This window comes from Triticum aestivum, chromosome 6A (assembly GCF_018294505.1).
Source record: "Triticum aestivum cultivar Chinese Spring chromosome 6A, IWGSC CS RefSeq v2.1, whole genome shotgun sequence".
NCBI classification, from domain to species: domain Eukaryota; kingdom Viridiplantae; phylum Streptophyta; class Magnoliopsida; order Poales; family Poaceae; genus Triticum; species Triticum aestivum.
In genome coordinates this window covers 46,927,137-46,950,295 of record NC_057809.1, presented here as the reverse complement: position 1 = coordinate 46,950,295, position 23,159 = coordinate 46,927,137, and the positions used below count along the sequence as shown (strand labels likewise).

Sequence of the window (23,159 nt, the reverse complement as noted above, 5' to 3'; positions counted from 1 at the left end):
GTGTTCCTCTGGTAAACGGGAGTTGCATAATCTCATAGTCGTAGGAACATGTATAAGTCATGAAGAAACCAATAGCAACAAACTAAACGATCAAGTGCTATGCTAACGGAATGGGTCAAGTCAATCACATCATTCTCCTAATGATGTGATCCCGTTAATCAAATGACAACTCATGTCTATGGTTAGGAAACATAACCATCTTTGATCAACGAGCTAGTCAAGTAGAGGCATAATAATGACACTCTGTTTGTCTATGTATTATGTTTCCGGTTAATACAATTCTAGCATGAATAATAAACATTTATCATGATATAAGGAAATAAATAATAACTTTATTATTGCCTCTACGACATATTTTCTTCAATAAGGCATATTTAAGTTAATCTAATTATTTTGGAAAAAAATAAAAAGGAAAAAAGAGAAAATAAATCTATACCTACTAATAAAGTAAGGTGCGTTCCACCAACTTTTTTGAGGTTTACGTTCTATCCAAGGTGGTACTATTTTATGATCTGTCCTAAAAATTATACCAAAAAAGTTCTCAACGCGCACTTAAGCCTGCTCCCGCCCCACAACAGGTTGGGCCTCAGCCTGCTCCTTGCGGCCCGTCTAGGTCCCTGATTGACACCCCACAAATGTGTAAAAAAATAACGGCCAGGCAGGGATTCAAACCAGAGATCTCTTACTTCATAGATGATTTAAATGCTACAACCAACTAAGACAACTAATTATTGTGGCTAAAACTAGGTTGTATTATATTTCTATGATTTCAAACGGGACTGGGCCTCGGACTGCGCTCTAGCTGCTGGGTGACCCTGCTTGGTGAGCTCCACCAGCGCATGTATACATATACATATACATATATATATATATATATATATACATATACATATATATATATACATATACATATATATATATATATATATATAGCATCAATGTACAAAAAAAATCATACCACTAAAAAAGTATGCCGTGATAAAAAAATAGTATGTATTGATGCAGTTGTTGTACCGCTGGGCCTACTCAGCATAAAATCGCCGCAATAACGGGCCTTCTTGTATGGGTAGCGAGCCACACAACCATATTTCATGTTAAATTTTCCCTCCTTGCTTCGTTAGGGCCCGACTCTTTCTAGTTTATATATGTTCGCAGTTGAGTTTGAATATCAGCAAGATGCCTAAAATAGACAATCAGGTCCGCTGATTAAAGGAATCATGGGCTGTCTTGGAGGGTGTACTAAAGGAATGATGGATAGAGGATTTGTGCAATGGAAAGATATTCACGTACATGCAAAAATCGATCATGGATGTGCACCCTGCATGGGCAAGATTTGTGGGCTGATGTGACGGTGTATTAAAGAAAGGATAGATTGGAGGATTGTGGAATGGAAGGATATTAACATACATGCAAAACATGGGTCGTGGACGTGATGCATGGCCCTTATGGGAAAGAATCGACTATGGCCCCTATCGTGAATTTCAAAATAAAATCCACCAATTTCTAACAAATGTTCGTCTATTTTAGAATTGTTCGCCCATTCAAAACAAAATGCTTAAAAACCGTTTGTATTATAAAAAATGTTCATATTTAAAAAAATGTAAATAGTAAAGAATGTTCACGATTTTTAAAAATGTTTCCAAATTTGTAAGAATGTTCACAAATGATTGAAGCTATGTAGTTAAACAGTAATGCTTCTGAGTCTTTGTGACTACATACCCGCGTGAATTTTCAAGAATTAACTGCCGGTGTGGATCGGAATATTATAGTATGCTTTCTTAAAAACGTTTCTTGAAATTCAGAATAATTCTTTGAATTACCAAGTTTATTGACAACCACGATATTTTTTCGAAAATGTAAACATTGCTTCAATTTGCGAATAAATTTTAAAAAGAAACATTTTCTTGCATTTGTGAACAAATTTTCAAAATCATGCAATGAGATGTGAACAAAATGTTGTTATCGCCATTTGAAGATTATGAAAAAAATTCTCCGGTTGCAACGCACGGGCCCTTTTGCTAGTAAAATATTAAAAAATATTAGAAATCTATGCCTACGATTATGCGGTTGGCATAGCTACAGCCACGAAACAGTAGAGACATGGATCGATGACGTGGCGTATGGCGCGAATTGATGATGTGGCACCGTCCATGGGCCAGAGCTAGATATGCCACCCACTGACTGGGGAGCGTTTCAGATAGTTGGCGTGGCAGATCACGTGGATCGGCGACGTCTGTATAGATATGCCGACGGGCACCGTTAGACCACGTCGCCGTAGGCTTCACGCCGTCAAACGATGTCACCGCCCGGGTAGCCGGGCCCATATATATGCCGACGGCCGCCAAAGGCATATTGATTGGGATGGCGACGCTGTGCCGATGGCCCCCGTCAACGTAGGTGGTTGTATGCCGACGGCTTTTCTATGCCGACGGCCTGACCTGTGCCGTCGGGATACATCCATCTATGCCGACGGGGGTCGTTGGCAATTTGGTAAATTCTGGTAGTGGGGGCGGTGTGTTCTTACCTGTCCTTGTACGTGGTGACCAGGACCTTGGCAAGCTCCGGCATGGATCCATCGACATAGCTGAAGATCCCAGCATCTCTCGGTTGCGGCGTCACCTGGGTATACGACAGCACGTAGTTGGTGCGAGTAAGCTTCTTGGTGACCTGACACTTAGGCTGGCAGGGGAAGCACCGGAGGAGGACGACATGGCAAGAGAGGAGGCGGAAGGCGTGGTGGCTAGATGAGATGGGAAGAGGAGGCTTTGTATACCATGTAAGCTTTCTATGAAGCGTCGTGCCTTGTTCAAGGCAGCGCCTGCGTGTTTATAAGGGCAGGGTCTAAACCCAGATTATTGCATTACAGAAGGTTATCGCCGGAGTACAACTTGGGAGAGAAGGAAGAGATTACAGAGAGATAAAGATTACAACAGTTGATTTGAGAAGAATCCTATCTCTCTACTCTAAGCCTAACTCCCTGCGGAAGGTATGCATTTCGTTATCATCAGTGACCAACATAGTAACGTGACAACAATGTTTAACAATGATAAGACCTATGGTGGGAAATGCCTGCTGAACTGGAAGCGTATTTGTGCCCCCATATCTGTTGGGGGCCTTGGCATGAAAGAGCTTGCAGCTTACAGCAGGGCCCTTCGTCTGCATTGGCCTTGGTACGAGTGGGGCAACATTGACAGGCCTTTTAAGGGCACTGCAACCCCATGTGATCCTCCTGATCGTCAGCTTTTTGCCGCCTGCAGTAGCATCCAGCTTGGAAAATGGAAGAAAAGCACGGTTCTGGACTGACAGATGGCTCCCATGGATCTTGTGCCTGAACTGTACAAGTTGTCTCATAGGAAACAACTATCTGTCCGAGATGATCTTCAAGATAACCATTGGATGGTTGGGTTGAACAGGATAACCAATGTTGAGACGCTTGACTCCCTGCTGAACCTTTGAACGGCCATGCAGCAGGTCCTCCTCAATGATCGGGAGGATGAAATCACTTGGATTTGCACCTCGAATGGATGCTACAGCGCTAAGTTGGCGTACAACATTCAGTTCATCACTAGAATTGCAATGCCGCAGCTTGGATTGGTATGGAAACTTAAAGCTGAGCCTAAGACCAGATTCTTCATTTGGACCTTGCTCGAAAACAGGTTGTGGACTGCTGACCGCCTTGCCAATCAAGGAGGGCCTCACAATGATAGTTGCAGCACCTGTGATCAGCTTCCGGAGTCTGCACATCACCTCTTGCTCGGCTGCCCTTTTGCCAAGGAAATATGGGAATCCTTTGCGTCTTTGCAATTTGAGACCACTGCTGCTGCCCTCTCTGCCACTTCCATTCAGTCCTGGTGGATGGCTACAACAAGATGCAAGATCAAGCGCGAGAACCTCCATGCGCCTACGGTGGCGGCATATATTGCTTGGAATATATGGAACGAGCAAAATAGGCGTGTTTTCCAACACAAGATGGTAACAGTGCCTGGGGTTCATGTGATGATTAGAGATGAGATCAGCCTCTTCATTGGGGCTTGGGAGTTTCAGGTGTTTTCTTTCTGGGCCAGGCTGCTTCACAGTGACCTAGCCCTTTTTCTTTCTCTCCCTCCGGCTGTTTTTCCAGCCTAGCTGTACAGTTTTTTCCCCTACTAAATGAAAAGGCAGAGCACCTGCCATTGTCCGTCAAAAAAAAGAGAGGAACACAAAAGCGTGCAGATGTTTTGTTTGATGCGTTCTCGATCAGGTGGTGTATATATACTATTGATAATCTCTGAAAAACCAGAAATGGTGTATTTATACATGAGTGATTAACTGAGTACATATAGAAATTTGTGAAGTTTCACCACAAAGACAAACATTCAAGGATATACAATATATACATACACATTACAACAGAAGCAAAGTAAGTATTAAACCACAATGTAGCACACTAGCACAAACATACTCCTATTACCAGAATGGCAGCTGCAGTGCACCAGGTCTGCTACTGCTTCTTATTGCAGGACAGTTGCCCAAATGCGTCCCTAATCGCCGCTACAGCTGCCAGGTACTTGCTCCTCTGTTGAAGATACCTTTCTTCTCTCACCAACCGCTGTGCTGTATCATCTAACCCGAGCAACCATTGCTGCTCTGAACGATCTTCGACAAACAACCGAGCGACAACTAAGGAGAAAGACTCCCGAGAATGCATCCTGCTGACCTGCCTAGCCTGGTCTCCCATTAGTTTCCAGCTGAGCTTGTCTGAAAGCATTGTCACGTCCTTCAAGTGCCCTTCCACCTGCTGCATCAGGCACCCCAGGTTACTTGAATCAGGCGAGTCTCTGTCTTTTAGTACCTGGACTCTTGCGATGACATAGGGCTTTGTTCTGACGACCTCCAGGACACGGAACCGATCACCGCCGACGCACGTCAGGAAGAACCGGTCATTGACGAGCTTATCACACTGAACGATACGGACCATGCATCCAACATCAGCCATCCTATTATCTTTCCTGCTGGAGTAGATGATACCAAAGCTGTGGCCTTCCTGGAGTAGTAGTGTCTGCATCATGATGCGGTATCTGAACTCAACCGTCTGCAGCTGCAGCGTCTGGCTGGGGAAAACAACCGATGGGTGCAGGAGTATGGGGATCTCAGTACTCTGATGATCATGATGGGACTGGACAACCTCGTCGACGCGGTCACGTGGATTGGCTCTGCATTTCAGGACTGGTGAACTCTGAAGGCGATTCTTCGTGGCAATTCTTGCTTGCGGTCTTGAGTGAGGTTTTGGCTGATAACAATAAGACTTAGAGTTGGAGGGACTGAAACTGGAACTGTCTGGCCTTGCTAAACTGGGTGGAGCTTGCAGAGTCTTAAAGGCCATGTACATGAAGTCCTCTTTCAGTGATGAGCCTGTTAACACATATCCAAAGACGAAGAAAGTGATGTGTTCAGTAACCCTCTGGCAGCAACATGAGTGCCTTGTTTCCAGTTACATGGCTACTGAGTAATCTTCAAACATCGACGAGTAACGGAAGTCAATTTCAGATATTAAACACATGCAACAGCGAAACAAAAATTAAATCGACACGCACAAGAAAATGTTAACACTCTCATAATATGTTTCCTGAAAAGGCATTAACACTCCCATAATTGCAGTGGAAAAAGCTCTGCTGCAGTTACTCTAGAGAGTTGGATAAAACCTTCTCCTATTTCCAAAGAAAATCGGTCACTCTGGAGTACAGATACTAATCATTTGAAGCAAGTTTATGCTCATGTTCCCGGCAGCTGTAACAAGACTAGCTTGTAATGGAACTGATTGAAAGTGATTCCTAGTAGTACTAACCCTCCGTCCCAAAATAAGTGTCTTGATTTAATACAATTTGATGTATTTTGTAATAGAAGATAAACCAAGGAAAAAAACTAGTACTATTATAAGTATAAACCCCGGCTCTCATAGACGCAGCTCGCGGAACCAGTTTGACCAGATGTGGATGTGGCTGAGATGATCCACTTGAGAAAGAACATGGGGGATGGATAAGGCGAGGAAAACCCGCTGGATCATATCTTCATACCATAGCCAACAAAGGAGACAGAACACGCGGAGAAGAAAGCGATCAGCATGCAGGAAGGAAGGGATGCAGCGCCGCCGTTTACCTTTTAAGGCCTGGAAAGTTTCCAGGAGGAGCAGAGCTGCAGATCGGGGTCGGAGAGCAGCAGGGGAGGCGGCCGGCAGAGGGGGGAAGAGGATAGAGTGATAGAGCCTGCCACTTATATCAACTGAATATGTTGTTTATAAGTACGATTGCGAAAGCCCATCAGATCTAACCAATCTTCTAGACCGGTGGGTGGTGGCCCCCACGCCACACCTACATAGTCGATCCAATTGTTATACTAATGTTCCATAATGTGGTGCTTATAGATTTTTTGAAAAGTAAAGCATCATAAACTTTGATCAAATTTGTGAAGAAAAAACATTTACATTTAGAATGCTAAATTTATCTCATTAAATTCATTATAGATGAACTTTCATACTTTATATATTTGATATTGTAGATATAAATAGTTATCCCTATAAACTTGATCCAATTTTATAAAGTTCGGTGGCCTTAGGCCACGGCGCCGTGGTGGATCCCGACCCTTGCCGACGGGAGGGTTCTGTTTTTTTAGATATTCCTTTGAGTTTTGTTAGGATTTGTATCCTGTTCAGGAAGACGAGACAACGGCGGCTCTATAAAGATGAAATAAGATTCTCCCCGCCTAGCCCCTGTCCCGGTTGTGTGTCTAGCATCATCGGTAGACGTGTGGGGGTGTGTCTTCGGCTGATCTGTTCTTGGTGGTGCTCGGATCTGTTCATAGTTTGTCTAAGTTTGTGTTTTTTCAGGTTGGATCCTTCCGATCTACGCTACTCTTCATCGGCGGCGTTGTTGTTCTGATCAGCTGGTCCTATAGTGCCTTAGCACGATGACTTTCCGACTGTCTACTGTAACAAGTTTTGTCCGGCTCCGGCCGGGGGAAGGGGGGGAGGGGGGCGATGACGACGGCGTGGCTTCGAGGTGCTTCAGTGGTTGTAGTCATCGCTAGGTGGTCTACGGATCTCGATATAATTCTTATTACTTCTAATATTCATTTACTGTCATCATTGAAAATGAATAGACAGAAATTTTTCTAAAAAATACTTAATTAAACTTTATAAAGTTTTACTTCTCAAAAAATCTATAAGCACCATATTATAAAATAGAGTACTCATGATGAGAAGAGATGATTGAATTGATGCCGCCAAAGTGCCCATATCACCTATTTTTTATCGTGTAGCACCCCAACGCAACAGACATCGCTTGTTATACATAACTTCAAGTAGGTAGCTAGCAGCAAACGAACAACAGTGTGCCGCACATTGTTTCCATCGTACGCCTTTCCCTAAGGAGGCGGGATCTGGACCGGGGTGGAGTACTGCACTTCTCTGCTCGTCGGGACATGATCCAGATAAGATTAGCCAAGGCGGCATCACTTGTCTCACACGCACACGCTTGATCCTCCTTAGCCATTGTGCGTGCGCGGCTTCAACAAGAAACGTGTTGGGATTCTGCTAGTGGCAACTTCCCGGAGATTCAGAACGGCGCTTCCTATGCATCGACACGTAAAGGCACCAAATGCGTTAAAGCATCTCCAACAGATCCCTTTCCGTGGAAAGGTGACACTTCCCGTAAACATTCCCTTCCCTTAAACTTCACGCCTCATTTTGATACATCATGTGAACCAATCCGTGAATGGATGGTTGAATGGACAGTGGTATTTTTAGCCTATCGGGATTTAAGTTTTAAACTTGACATTGATGCTTACATTTTTATGGATTTATTTGAGGCTTTCAGTGATGTCCATTCAATAGGAGTAAATGTCCCCATCGACTGCGAGGTGCGTATGATGACTTTGTAAAATCTCAAGATTTTATACCGGCTCAGTCTCTTAAAGGTGCTTATAAGGGTCAAATTTTCTCTAGGAAAATTTTCTTTAGAGCCTTTTCATATGTAGGAATGGATTCTTATTCTTATATAGAATTGGTTCCTGCTCTTCACGTTTCAAAGGAAGGAAGATCATTAGCTCGGATATAATTGAGAAAAATCATATCCTATGAACCAAATGACATCTTTTTTCTATATGATTTGTTTTTTTTGTAACTTTAAATCCTATCGTGCGAACCAAATGACAAAAAAATTCTGTATGATTTGACATTTTTCATAATTTTCCTATTCCTATGAACCAAAGAGTCCCCAATGAGATCGGTTTTTCATCCGCATATGTAGCCACGTACCATGCTCTCAATGAAGCCAGAAGGTTTAGCACCGTAGACCGTCTCAGGTAAGTCACCATGGAGAAAGGCATTTTTAACATCCTGTTGATGGATGGGCGAAGAATTAGACATGGCGATGCTTAAAACCACTCGCATGGTTGTAGGCTTGACCACCAAACTCAATTTCTCATCATAATCCCCCCCCCTCTTGTTGTGTAAACATGTGAACGACCCATCTTGTTGTGTACCGCGCCAAGGATCCATCCTTGTTGAATTTGTGGCAAAAAAATCCACTTCCTGGTGAAGGCATTTACACCTGCAGGCCTAGGAGCCAAAGACCAAGTCAACTATCATTGCTTATCTCGAGATCTTTGAGAGCCGACGGGTAGGTAGAAGGGATAGGAGATGTGGGTGATGATGAGTTAGCGGCAAGGATTAATCTACATGGCATAAAATATCCTTCTTTGGCACGCATGGACATCTTGTTGGTGTTCCTGGATGGCTCTACTGGAATTGCATGGCGAGGCAAATGTGGTGAAGGAGTAGAGGCCAGGGCGGAAATCAAGAATGACGGGGTGGGGCTGTGGCCAGCGGATCATTGCGGTCAAGAATCTAAACGGAGGACAATCTGGAGGCATGCGATTGGGCATGGAAATGGAGGAATATCCCGACAGATCTAGGACAGGGGAGGCAGGCGTGCAGATTGAGCGCTGGCTGGTCTCCTAGGCGGTCTAGCCACAGATGGAGCGACACGTGGACGGAGTCGACAACTGGGCTGATAGTGGGCGGGAGATGATTGGTGCAGATTTAGCTAGGGAATTGGGCGGGCCCCGTACGTATTGGGACGGTGGTGGGATTTGGGAGTATCATGGTAGGTGGGGTAGGAGTTAGCTGGTCCGGTGCAATGGTAAGGTGTGTGGGCCACGATGTGGGTGAGTATAGGAAAATGTTTATTCATCAAAGATAACGTGCTGACACACAATCACCCGTCGCGAGAGTCAAAACTCCTATAGCTCTTGAATTCGAGAAGGTAGCCAATGAAAATGCATGGAGTGGAACGAAGCTGATATTTGTGAGAAGGACAATGTTAAGAGGCGGGTGGCGGTGTGGAGGGCCTCTACCCAAAAGAGCGGAGGGAGGTTCGTGTAGAAGTAATGTTTGAATGACACCATTGGTGGTATGGATCATAAGTTCTACTTTGCCATTTTTGGGTGAGGTGTGGGGGCAAGAGAAGCAATAAAGCGACACCGTTGGTAGAGAAAAATGTATGAAGTGAAGAGTTGATAAACTTAGCACCATTGTCACATTGCATGCTTCACATAGTAATATTGCATTTGTGTGTGAACAAAAGAGAAGAAATATAGTAGGGTGGTGGACGTGTCGTATTTTTGGTGTAAAAAAATGACCAAGAAAAATGAGTGTACTCATCGAGAATAATAAGATAGTACTGAAAATCAGAAAAGCTTACATCCAGAGAGGTCCACACAAGTCAAAGTGAATTAAATCAAGTGGTTCAAAAGATGTGCTAAACGGGGAAAGAAAAGGGAGGCGGGATTGGCGGCCTAATTGACAGGTGATACATGCAGTATGTGGGGCTTTATTACATGATGAAAGAAAACCTCTAGTTTAGAAAGAGATTGGGCGCTTGGGTAACCAAGCTATCACTACTGCAGGAATGTCTAGCAGTGGCGGGCGAGCCTTCTTGCGCCGCCCGCCACTCGCCTCCCAGCACTACTAAGGGGCAGTAATGGCGGGCGCTGTAAATTGCCCGCTAGTGTAATCAATCTCGTAGTACTGGGAGGCAGCCGTGTCAATGGCGGGCAAGTTGTAATGATCGCCATTGCTGTGTAAAGTATGTGCAGCGAGCGCTTATTTGCACTCGCCACTGATTGCTACCCAAGGCTAGAATAAAAAACGCTGCCATGGCAGCATATATGCTGCGACGACAACATTAGCTGATCCAAATAGAGAACCGTTCTCAATAAATGGGAGCAAATTAGGAATAAAACTAGTGGTAATAACGTAGAATAAAGAAGGTGAAATACGTTAAGAATAAAATACATTGTCATCAAATATAGTCTACTGATAAAGTTAAATAACATAGTTAATAAGCCAAATATGTTTAGTCACGGTTGCAGTTTTGCCCACTGCAATAAGCTAGGTAAGACTCTTTTGTTGGTCGGACTCATCTCTTTCGGTTTTATTATAGAATAGGGCGGACAACGAGCAGACCTGCTTCTTTATGATGTATTCTATTACAATAGGTGAAGGATCCATAGTGGTGGATTTGTGCAGTGATGAGTGCACTACCACAGGATGCTGCCAAAGCGACACATGAATCAGAGACCCTTCAACGAAACTGTGTACAATGCATGAATCGCAAATGGTATCGTAATAAAACCATCACCAATAAGACGAACTGTGTGTGATGGTGAAGTCATCAAGCACAATTCAGATTAGAGTTGTGTGTGCGATACCTGACACACAGTTTATCCATACGAACTGTTTACGATGAGCCAGAATAATAGAAATGACCAGTCAGATCAAGGTGTGTGCAATATACGGCATACGTTTCACTTGATGAACTGCTTGCAATTAGCAAACACAGCAAAAATGGTCAGCCATATCAAAATATGTGCGATATACGGCATATAGTTCACTCGGATGAACTGTTTGCGATGAGCCATAAGATCACAAATGGTTCGTCTTAACAAGATGTGTGTGATATCCGGTAAACAGGTCAGTAATCAGAGATATGTGGGAAGACCAATAATAACACGAACGATTCATATTAATAAGTCATGTGTGTTGTTGGAAAATGCTTGCTGGTATATAATTGTCAGCGATTGATGAAATGATCATCTACGGGTTCCCTAGTTTAGTTCGTGTGTGATGTGATTTGCTGAGTCTACACAACATCTATGCTCTTTGTGTAAAGAAAAATATTCTTTAGTGTAAATAGTGTGATCTGTTGGCCACCTGAGTATATGGATCACATTCGTGGGCAAGCAATGTGCGTGCACACGTCATGCTAGCTCGCGCTTCATTCTATGCCAAGTTTCCATTACTCGATGGCATATTATGAATACGCCACCGTTTTCCACCATTTCCCCATTGCTTCCCCGCCGCCACCCAATGATTGCACATAAGCCTAGGCAGTGCGCGACACACCGATGCACAAGCGCAGCCTATAGCCCCTCTAGCTACCTTTTCCAAGCATGCCAACCCACCGAAGCGCCACCTCCGCCATCAACCTCCTCGACGAGGAAACCGAGATGGCGCCACGGCCCGTCGAGCAAAGGGTGTCCCCGGCAATGCGATGGACGACGTCATGCCGCGTGTCATCGCCAGGGTTGAGCATACCGTTGGTGGATGGTGCATCAGCGCTGTGGATCAAGATAAGCAAGTCAGCGCCGAGAGGTTTCAACTCGATGCACAACATGATCGGCGGTGCACCGCAAAGCAAGATAAGCAAGATAGGCATGTCAGCGCCGACAGGCTGCAGCTCACCGCACAGCGGGACGGATAAAACAACACTGAGCGAGAGGCACGGTGCGCCGCACAAGAGCGATTTCATCGGCGCTTGCCTACTGTCGACGGGGCACGGGCACTACAGCTGGGTCCACGGCCCATCAATAGCCCCATTTCTTGCGAGGACTGGGTAGAGGCCGTGTGCGCCGTACTAGCACCAGAGGTCGTCCGTGCCGTTCTTGCACGGGATGCCCGGCCACGCCGTTGGCATGGGTTGCATTGTTCGCCTTGTCCGCGGCCCGCTCGATGCTAGTGTGCTGGTAGCTAGCCTCGAGCACCTCCTTGGCCCAGGTGTCCACATAAGGCGCAGTAGAGAAACATGGACATCACATCCTTGAGTTGGTCATCTCTGATGAAATAGCCAATTTGGATCTCGAGATCGTGCTCCAGATGTACTGCGAGCATGTCAATCGCTTGGAGGAATGCCTGCATGAGTTCAGGCAGAAACAAAAGCTACCGTAGGCGGGGGTGGTGGTCGTGGACGCGTTTTATTTTGTTGAGTCGTTTCGACGTTGATCGCTATGTATTCCCAACAATCATAATATTGCTCCATTTATTGCTTTGCTTCAATGTGTGTACTCTATTTTTCGTTCTTATATATTGTTATGTTTCAGTGTGTGTGTTTTCTATTGTGTACATGTGGATGGTGAACAACTAGATAGAAATTAGTAGGTAAACTAACAGAAATATGAAATTCATAATATATAATAATTGTTCAGTAGTTCATCACATATAGATATAAATATAATTTATCACATATAGGTGATGATATACTTAATTACTACGTACAATACATAAAATTGAAAACTAACAATCCCTCCATAGGGGGCCAGTATTCTGGCAGCCCCTCGCTAGCAGCGCGCGCGGCGGCTTCCCAGCACAAAGGAAGTTCTCTGCTTCCTCCGCCTCGCAACGCTTGATGTGTCGATCTGCCTGTTGTTGACGGACGCGCGCGAACGATCTTGCCATTTTGTTTGGAGCCTATAGGAGGTCCTCGTCGGTAGCACGCTAGCTTATCACCCCACCTCCATGCGCGATGAGGCGCTGATATGTCTCCAACGTATCTATAATTCATAAAATATTCATGCCATGTTTACAATAATTTTATATGGTATTGGTATGACTTGCATGGAACTAACCCGGACTGACGTTGTGTTCAGCAGAACTACTGTGGTGTTGTTTTTTGAGCAAAAATGAAAGTTCTCCAAATGAGCTGAAACTTTTTGGTGATTTATTGGAACAAAAGAGACCTCCAAAGCTTTGTGGGAGGGCCAGAAGAGGCACGAGGAGGGCACAACCCGTCAGGGCGCACTTGAGGGGCCCGACTTGCCCCGGTGGGTTGTGCTCACCTCGAGGCCCATCTTTGCATGAAACCAACGCCAAAAACTCCTATAAATAGAGAAACCATCAGAAATAACCCTAGATCAGAAGTTCCGCCACCGCAAGCCTCTGTAGCCATGGAAAACCAATCTAGACCCCGTTCCGGCACTCCGCTGGAGGGGGAAAATCATCTCTGGTGGCCATCGTCATCATCCCGACGGCCAGCATGATGAGGACGAAGTAGTCCATGTTGGGGAACGTAGTAATTTCAAAAATTTCCTATGCACACGCAAGATCATGATGATGCATAGCAACAAGAGGGGAGAGTGTTGTCTACGTACCCTCGTAGACCGTTCGTGGAAGCGTTATATCAACGCGGTTGATGTAGTCGTACGTCTTCACGTCCAACCGATCCAAGTACCGAAAGCACGGCACCTCCGAGTTCTGCACACGTTCGGCTCGGTGACGTCCTCGCCTTCTCGATCCAGCAAGAGGGGCGAAGTAGTAGATGAGTTCCGGCAGCACAACGGCGTGGTGATGGTGTTGGTGAAGAACAATCTCCGCAGGGCTTCACCTAAGCACTACGAAAACTATGATGGAGGATAAACTAGAGGGGATGGGGTTGCCGGCACACGGCTTGGTGTTTCTTGATGTCTCTTTGGGTCTAGCCCTGCCCCTCTATTTATATGTTGACCCCTGGGGTCGAAACTTGGAGTAAAAGCCTCCACAAAGTCAGTTTCACCCGAAAGGCAAGAGTCCTTCTCGGACTCCAGGGACAGACACCAGGGTTCCCGGCGTCTGGACCCAGACGCCAGGGACCCTGGCGTCTGTCCCCTGGACTCCGCAAAACTTCCTTTTGCGCTTTCCAAAAACCTTGTGGGCTTTCCCCTTTGGCCCAAATAAAGTGTTCGCGTACCCAAACATTTCGGGAAACATCCAGAACCCCTTCCGGTGACCAAACACTATTATCCCATATGTCAAACTTTGTCTCCGGACCATTCCGGAGTTCCTCGTCATGTCCGTGATCTCATCCCGGACTCCGAACAACATTCGGTCACCAACATACATAACTCACATAGTACTATATCGTCAACGAATGTTAAGCGTGCGGACCCTACGGGTTCGAGAACTATGTAGACATGACCGAGACATCTGTCTGGTCAATAACCAATAGCGGGACCTGGATGCCCATATTGGCTCCTACATATTCTACGAAGATCTTTATCGGTCAGACCGCATAACAACATACGTTGTTCCCTTTGTCATCGGTATGTTACTTGCCCGAGATTCGATCGTCGGTATCTCAATACCTAGTTCAATCTCGTTACCGACAAGTCTCTTTACTCGTTCCGTAATACATCATCTCACAACTAACTCATTACTTGCAATGCTTGCAAGGCTTATGTGATGTGCATTACCGAGAGGGCCCAGAGATACCTCTCCGACAATCGGAGTGACAAATCCTAATCTCGAAATACGCCAACCCAACATGTACCTTTGGAGACACCTGTAGAGCACCTTTATAATCACCCAGTTACGTTGTGACATTTGGTAGCACACAAAGTGTTCTTCCGGTAAACGGGAGTTGCATAATCTCATAGTCATAGGAACATGTATAAGTCATGAAGAAAGCAATAGCAACATACTAAACGATCGAGTGCTAAGCTAATGGAATGGGTCATGTCAATCAGATCATTCACCTAATGATGTGATCCCGTTAATCAAATAACAACTCTTTGTCCATGGTTAGGAAACATAACCATCTTTGATTAACGAGGTAGTCAAGTAGAGGCATACTAGTGATACTCTGTTTGTCTATGTATTCCGGTTAATACAATTCTAGCATGAATAATAAACATTTATCATGAAATAAGGAAATAAATAATAACTTTATTATTGCCTCTAGGGCATATTTCCTTCAGTCCACCCTCAGGGCTGAGGGTTTGTACCAGTAGCTATGTGTTTAATCTCTCTCTCTCTCTCTCTCTCTCGTGTTCTTGAGATGTCACGATCTTAATGGATCGCGGGCTTTGTTAATATAGTTGGATCATATGGTGTTTTCCCCTCTCTATCTTGTTGTGAATTGAGTTTTCCCTTTGAGATTTCGTTCTTATCGGATTGAATACTTTTATGGATTTGAGAGCACTTGATATATGTCTTGCATATGAACACCCGTGGTGACAATGGGGTATTATATTGATTCACTTGAGATATGTTTTGGCTCTCAAATCGTGGATTCCCTAGGTGACATTGGGGTAATCTATGCATAGGGGTTGATGCACATTATTGTCTTTGTTTCTCTGGTAAAAATCTTGGGGCACTCTTTGAGATTCTTTGTGTTTGATTGAGTATTATGAATCTGAAATTGTTTGATGCATATCGTATAAGCAACTCACGGATACTCGCAATGACATTGGAGTATCTCGGTGACATTAGAGTTGGTTGATGTGTATCATGCATATGGTTTTAGTTTAGTATGAACCCTTGATAGATAGACCAGAAAGAATAACTTGGTGTTATTTTAGTACGAACTGTTGATAGATCAATCGGAAAGGATAACTACAAACAATTTCTTCTTATGTTCTCCGCTAAGTAAGAACTTTGGAGTGGTTCTTCATCGCACGTTGAGGGATGGTTATATGATCCAATTATATTAGCATTTTGAGAGATTGCACTAGCCAAAGTATGGACCCTATGTCTCATTTTCAAGCATTGCATTACCATTCGTGCTCACTTTTGTTACTTGCTACCTTGCTATTTTTTATTGTTCCTATAAAAAAAATCAATACCTATTACCATTACTACTCGGTTATTATCATCTTTTCGCCGAACTAGTGCACCTATACAAATTACCATTGTATTTGGTGTGTTGGGGACATAAGAGACTTTTTATTATTTGGTTGCAGGGTTTTTTGAGAGAGAACATCTTCATCCTATGGCTCCCACGGATTGATAAATCTTAGGTCATCCACCTGAGAGAAATTTGCTACTGTCCTACAAAACTCTGTGCTTGGAGGCCCAACACAAGTCTACAAGAACAAGACGTGTAGTAGACATCAGGCGCCTAGCGCCTTTAGCCTTCTTGTTGAAGTACTGGTCGTCTTCGCACATCTCGTCCGCACATCGACGCGCCCGCCACCAAAGCTCCAGCTCCTTATTGACCGCCACTTGCCTATCTTTCTCAGCTGACGACATCGCTTTGCAAAGACAAAGATTGTACAAGCCCCAAACCACTCCAAAGTTGGGGGCTCCGATACAACCTTGTCTGGTGGCGCGTAGGGGTCCTCCTCATCGCTGCTTTGTGCTTGGATCTCCTCGTGGGGTGGCGCCTCCTCCTCGATGGATGGGCAGATCGGCGGCGCCATGGTAGAGTTTTGTGAGAGAGAGTGGGGGGGGGGGGGTCGAGCAGGAGAGAATGTAGATGAGAAAGCAGGTGGAACAACGTGAGGGGAGTAGTATTTACTAGCGGCTAGAATCTAGATAGACGGGAGCAGTACACACATCGATCGCTGAAATTTATGAATACTATTGCTTGAATTACACACGATTCCCGAAGCAAAATTCATGTGTGAAATAAATGGCCGACGGTTCCGAGGACAGAACCACGTATAATTAATAACCCGCGCCACTCACCTTCCACACCTCGCGGCATGGACCAGACTGCCAATCAAGTGGGGCCATGTTGTCTTGCTAGAAATGTTTTGCATAAATGCTTATTCTGTGTCAGCATAATATTGTTGGAAAAATGTTCAAAAAATGATATTGAAGGAAAATATAATACATAAATGATTTTTCCTACCCATGATGATATGCTATTGCATGTACATGTAATTCAAAATTTTAATTACGACCATTAAATGGTTAGAAACTAATTTAGTGTCTTAAAACTGTCAAATGACCCCTAATGTTTTTTAAAAAATCACATGAAAGTTGTATTTGTGCATGCTAACGGTAGAAAAAAATGCAAGGCCATAAGAGAAAGTGGTTTTCGGGTTTTCATCAAATTAACATGCATATTGTTCCCTCTCGGAACCATGAGTTTTCTCGTGGATGCTTTGATTTGTGGGAGGTGTATACCAAGACTTTCAACAAATAGGCCACCTTTTTAACCACGACATCTTGGTATGATTTCATGACATCAAACAAGGTTTCATGTATTTCTCATCATTTTAGAATTTCTTATAATTTAAAAGCCATGCTACTCAATGTTTGTGTTCAAGCCATAACACCAATATGTTTAAAAAAATCCTTCCAATTTACAGCACACAACATTATCTTGCACACAAGGACACAAAATGACGTTCCAACCTACGATCGTCTGCTTTTGCATGTATATGTAGTTCAAATTTGAACTATGACTATTATATGGCTAGAAACTCACTTAATGTCTTGAAAAGGTCAAATGAATCCTGAAAACTTCCAAAGTTCAACATCACAGTTGTATTAGTGCTTGTTAATGGTACAAAAACATTCAGGGCCATATGAGGAAGCGAGCACCGGTTTGTCATCAAACTTGCATTTTTCCCTCTAGGAACCACGAGTCTCCTCGTGAGATGCTGTAACACCCTGGATTTTGCAATTTTCTTTTTTCCTTTGATTTTCTTGGATTTCTTGATTTGATTAGCTTTTCCATGGCTATGGGGTTTTGAAACTTGGGAAGATCATGTCTTCCTAAGTTTTATAGTGGCTTTCTATCCTCATCATCATCCCAAGATCAGTTCATTTTCACCCTTGACCCAATTCCACTATTCTTTTTCTAGGGAATATTCCTTTTCTATTAAAGGAATGACCCTATTTTGATCTAGGTTGTGAAGCAACCTATCTTTTCATCACTCCATAAATCCCCAAATAATTCTCATAACTTTTTTGTGTCCTATCTTGCTCAAATCTGGAAAAATATTTCATTGCCATGTTCAAGAATCATCCTCCAATAATTCTTTTCCTATTCTGCCCTAAATGGCACTTTGCAAAGCAAGTGCTATTTATATTTCCTTGATTGACTCCAAACTTTTTGAACATCTTCTCCTGTATATATAATTGCCCCATGCCAAAATTCAACTCAATTTTCCTAGTAAATATTCCTGAGCAATTTTTCAAAGTTCCTGTTTGAGGGAAGCCTTTGTGAAGGAAGTACTGGCTAGGGTAATCCAAAGGCGTTGAAATTTAGCAAGGTCCTTCATATGATAAAATCATCACTATCCTCAAGATTTGGGTTCATGTAATCACTCTATCTGAGCTCACCTCCAAATCTTGGTTTCTGGTTAGATTTTCAATTTGTGAAGCAACCATATTTTACATTACTTCATTTAAGCTGAACATTTACCAGGACATTCTCCTATCCATATGAACTCTATCCAAAAAGTTTTAGATCAATTCATCTAGCCATTTTCCCTGTGTAATTTTTCCAAGTTTTCGTCCAAAGAGATGCTACACGAAGCAAGTGCTAGTTTGGCCAATCCAAATGGTATGAAACTTTTTGAGCATCTTCATATCTTCAAATAATTGGGCCACACCCATTTTCAGATCATTTTGTGCAATTATGTGAGTGCCACTTCATCATATCTTAATATGGCCCTTATGGTGGTTTCTACAGCAAGTACCCTCGAAACCCCTCGTCTTATGCTGAGTTTCGGTTATAAACATCACCCTTGCATTTGATCATCACCGGACAAACGCATTCCTCCATGGCTAAGTCTGGACCCCCACTGCGCAGCACAAACACTTTGCTTCTAAAATATTTTGAAGCCTCCGACAAATGTCTTCTTTGCCCTTGGACCAAATTATTTCTTCATTTGGACTAAGGGTTGCAAGGTCCATCTACTAGACATGGTCTTCCCGACCAGAACACGTGGGTTGCACCATTGCACGCGACGATCACGCTTGTCTCACGTTAATGGCATGCTCTGGCTCGTTCCGACCACTCACTACAAGAAATATGTCAACTTGTGACCCTCACTATTGGCCGCTGAAAGGTCATAGTTTTTCATTTGCGACCTTTTTGTGACCAAAAACAGAAGGTCAAAAGCTGGCGGTCGTAAACTGAAATTAGCGACCTTTAACAGAAGGTCGTTGAACCCATGACCTTTTGTTTTGGTCACTGGCTGTCTGCCCAGGCCACGATCCACGTGGATCCGACGTGGCAAAATTGCGACCAATTGAGAAGGTCGTTGGTAAGATTCAGCCCGGTCCAATTTGACGCTTTACATGGGCCGAGCCCAACAATTCAGCCCATTTAGTACATTTATTTCTGTTGTTTTTTGTCAGCTACATGGGCCAAGCCCAGCTGGTCAGCCCATCAATTTTTATGCACGTTTGGCCTTTCAAGAATATAGGTCAATTTTGTGCAGCCCATTTCTGGTTTACATTCAGCTTTTTTATACATTCAAATAATAATTCAATCCTGGAGTTGGTCCAATACTCTTTTCAGCCCATTCACATATTCGTACAAATGATCCTCCTTTTCGACAAATTTTGCAAATAATTTCATATTTCAGCACTAAATATGTTTACATCATAGGCCATAAAGCCGTACAAAATAGTATCACTTGTTCCTATACAAAACTATCAAATGATACGTACAACAAAACAGAATACAGACAAATTAGTTCAACAAAAATAACTTTTCTTCCTCTTCCATCTTCCAGAACACAAAACACCTGTGAAAATAAAGATGCCACAACAAAAATGGAAGGATCAGCCATTAGAAGCATATTGAGTACAAGGGAAACACGCACTGCAAAAATTTTGATAGCACGAATATTTTTTATATTACCATAACAAACAGAAATGTAATCTGATTGCATAAGACATATGGCATTATCAACAAGACAAAGCAAAATTTATAGTGCCAGCTCGGGAATAAGATAAAGCAAAATTTATAAATCTATAACATCACACACGAGGTCTAAATTTATACTATGTTCCTTTAGAAGCAAGAGTTGGTTCATGTCTAGCTTTTATTGCAGATAACTAGTACATTTTCACACAAAAAATAGGAGCGACATATGTTTTAATGATCAACTCTGGTGTTTGCAGTATATATTCACATCATGTAAGAATACTTTGATTAACAGACTAACCAACCATCAACTAACACTTCACAGTATCAAAAAATGGGGTGGCACTCATGAGGGCTTCTTCGTGTTCCACCTACAGAAGCGGCAGCTTCTACAAATCTGAAACACAAAACAAACGCAGGCAGAAGGAATCAGAGGGAGGGGAGATGAAGAACATGGCATTCATTTATATGATGGCAGTACATATGAAACAAACAGCAGTCCATACTTGCATCATCATGTGTATAACAAAATCACGGTCGCCTCTACAGACAGCACTACTAGAGTAGAGAGCCAAGCATAATAATTCTACCAGGAGACAATGTAAACACAGAGTCACACCATTGACAGATTAAGCCTTACAACATGTTTGGTGGCTCAGTGGGCAGATGTATGCATACACAACAAGGGGGACATTTTTTCAATCAAACTGAAGAAAAACACACATCATTTAGTAACCAGTACAAATCCCGGTAGCTGTAGGTGCATGCATTGTGTAACAATGAGTAATCAATAGCATTTCAGAGTTGTACAGTTACTAGTGTGTCGTCCTCTGTTTACCACCCCACACATGGGCATGAGAAAATTGCTAAAAACCACTGATCGTGTGCTAATCTACTTGGAAGATATGGCACATGATGGTAGGCAGTAGATATGAAACAAACAGGACTCCACACATGCATGTGCTATTATAATGTACAGAACAAAATCAGTCACCTCTACGACAGTAGTAGATACACAGCCATTATTTAGTCATTACAATTACAAGAAGCTCTTGACTCAAGGCTCCATACTTAAGAGTGCTAACTCTAGATGTCCAAAGCAAGAAAGTTTCAGCTAGGTTTTGACTCTTTTTTCACTTTTTACACTACAACCGTCAGGGTAAGAAAGTTCAAAACTTCAGATTTGTGGTACTCAAACTCATGCAATTAGCAACAAACTGACAGGTTCAGCGAGATTCAAACAATTCAAGCAGGGTTATCAGCAAGAAACTGACAGACAGGTTCAAAACCATGACTGAACACCCACATGCTTCAAGCCAGAGTAGTTGTAGACGAGCTCCAAGTGCAGGTTCCTCGCGGTCAGTGACTCCCCCGACTTGAAGAGCAGCGCCTTGTGCGCCGCCTCGACTTGAAGTTCAGCAACAGGCTGTATATAGTATGAGCAACACAGGACAGTAAAAACAGTGAGCAAAAGCCAAATGAATTGATTTATCTCTAACTAGTTGGTAACGAAGCATGGCACAAGAGATACATGTCATAATGCCTATATAAGATGCAAAAATATATGCGCATCTCATATCAGACTAAGAGCCAACGCTGCATAACAGTTCTGAACTTCTGCCAAAACTGAACACAACATGTACCAAGGAAAATCAACACTTGTAGATTCATATCACAGTAACAGCCAACACTGCATAACAGTTCTGAACTTCTGCCAGAACTGAACACAACATATACCAAGGAAAATCAACGCTTCTGAATTAATATCAGATTAACAGTCAGCCAACACTGCATAACAATTCTAAACTTCTGTCAAACTGAACAAAACATACACTGAAGGAAACAATCAGCAAACAAGATGAAAAGTGTAACAACCTGAGGTTCTGTCAATAGGATTTCCTCCGACGCAAGTGCTCACTCCTCTTCCATGCTCAACCCGTAGTCGATGATCATAACCTGCACGCGCAATCCACTCAGAGTTACAACTTTGCAAATGGAGAATGGCACAATACTTACAACCCATCAACATCTTAATCAAGAAACAAGTTAAACAGCCTGGGCACAAAACACAGGTTAGTCATTTAAACATGGTCCTTTAAAAGAAGCATTCGAAAACAGAAACATCTCAAACTGAAAATGATAATCAGAATTCATATTGTTGCCCTAAACAAACTGAAAGAGATTCAGTTTCAGTAAATAAGCAAGGAAGCGATGATACTTTCTCAATTGATCTTTTAGAAGTATTTTTACATGGATCAGGCATGGAACCAATTGTACACACATAGTAATTATGAGCTTTACTTTGTAGATAACTAGATATTGGATTGGAGTTGTGCTTATCTCCAAAATAAATATTGACAGCCCATTCAGCTTGCTAAGATGGCTAGAATGTATGGTAGTAGTTAGTGGATGGAAGACCTTCCTATAGTGAGTTGGTTCCCCTCCTTTTATCTGATGTAACTTTGATCATTAATACTAAATAAACAGGGGTTCCAAATTCAAAATAAAAATACCAGGGTACTCATGTTAGTTGTTTTAGTAATTTAGAAACCATGGTGCGAGCCCATACAATTCTAGTACTCGAGGCAAGAACGTGCCCAAACCATCCTAATCAGTCATAGAAATCATTAGTGTATTACTGTACTACAATATTACTACTTAGCAGCGATCACGAGACCGGAGCCGGATTGAATGAATCAATTGCTCCGTGTAATATAGGCAGGTAAAGAGTAGCAGGGAATGGTTCCTGGGGAGACATACCTCGGGGCTGTCAGAGATGGCGGCGACAGCGGCGAGGAACCCAGTCCCGGCCCTGGTGTAGGGTCGATCCAGAGCACGTTGAGCCTGTAGAGCACCACACAGAGTATCCCGGCGAAGTAGGCGCAGGACGCCACCCGCTGGTAGGCCAGCCGGAACACCGCCGAGTCCTCCCCAATGAGGCCTCCCGCCCCACCAGCGTCCCCCCTTGCCCTTGCTGTCCAAGCCCTACGCGTCGGCAAGGCCAACCCTCACGTGGTCCGGGGCAGGGGAGAGGACGCGAGGGCGCAGAGAGGAGGGTGCCGCCGAGGATGGTAGGCTGAGAGGGATAGTCTGGGCGAGTGGGGCTGGCGAGGTGTGACAGCCAGCATCGTCGATTTGGATTGGGGAGAATGAGGTGGCGGCGCATGGTCTCGGTAAGGAAGGGGTTCGGGGAAGGAGAGCGTTCCGCGTGCTGTGGGAAGGGAAGGGGAGGGGCGAGAGCAGGAGGGCGTTGGGGAGGCC

The 23,159-nt window shown here is 43.6% G+C and overlaps 1 protein-coding gene across 2 annotated transcripts; it reads right to left on the bottom strand.

Moving 5' to 3' along the window:
• Positions 1-4,334: 4,334 nt before the first annotated feature.
• LOC123130218 (uncharacterized) lies at positions 4,335-6,342 on the bottom strand. Of its 2 annotated transcripts, none has more exons than XM_044550169.1 (2): positions 6,136-6,342; positions 4,335-5,490 (listed from the first exon to the last, which is right to left on the bottom strand). In XM_044550169.1, exon 2 carries the CDS (start codon positions 5,366-5,368, stop codon positions 4,481-4,483), a length of 888 nt encoding a protein of 295 aa, XP_044406104.1. In that variant the 5' UTR covers positions 5,369-5,490; positions 6,136-6,342; the 3' UTR covers positions 4,335-4,480. The 2 variants fall into 2 exon arrangements, with proteins under 2 accessions (XP_044406104.1, XP_044406103.1); XM_044550168.1 differs by having other exon boundaries at positions 4,335-5,391; positions 6,136-6,329.
• Between the last annotated feature and the right edge of the window lie 16,817 nt (positions 6,343-23,159).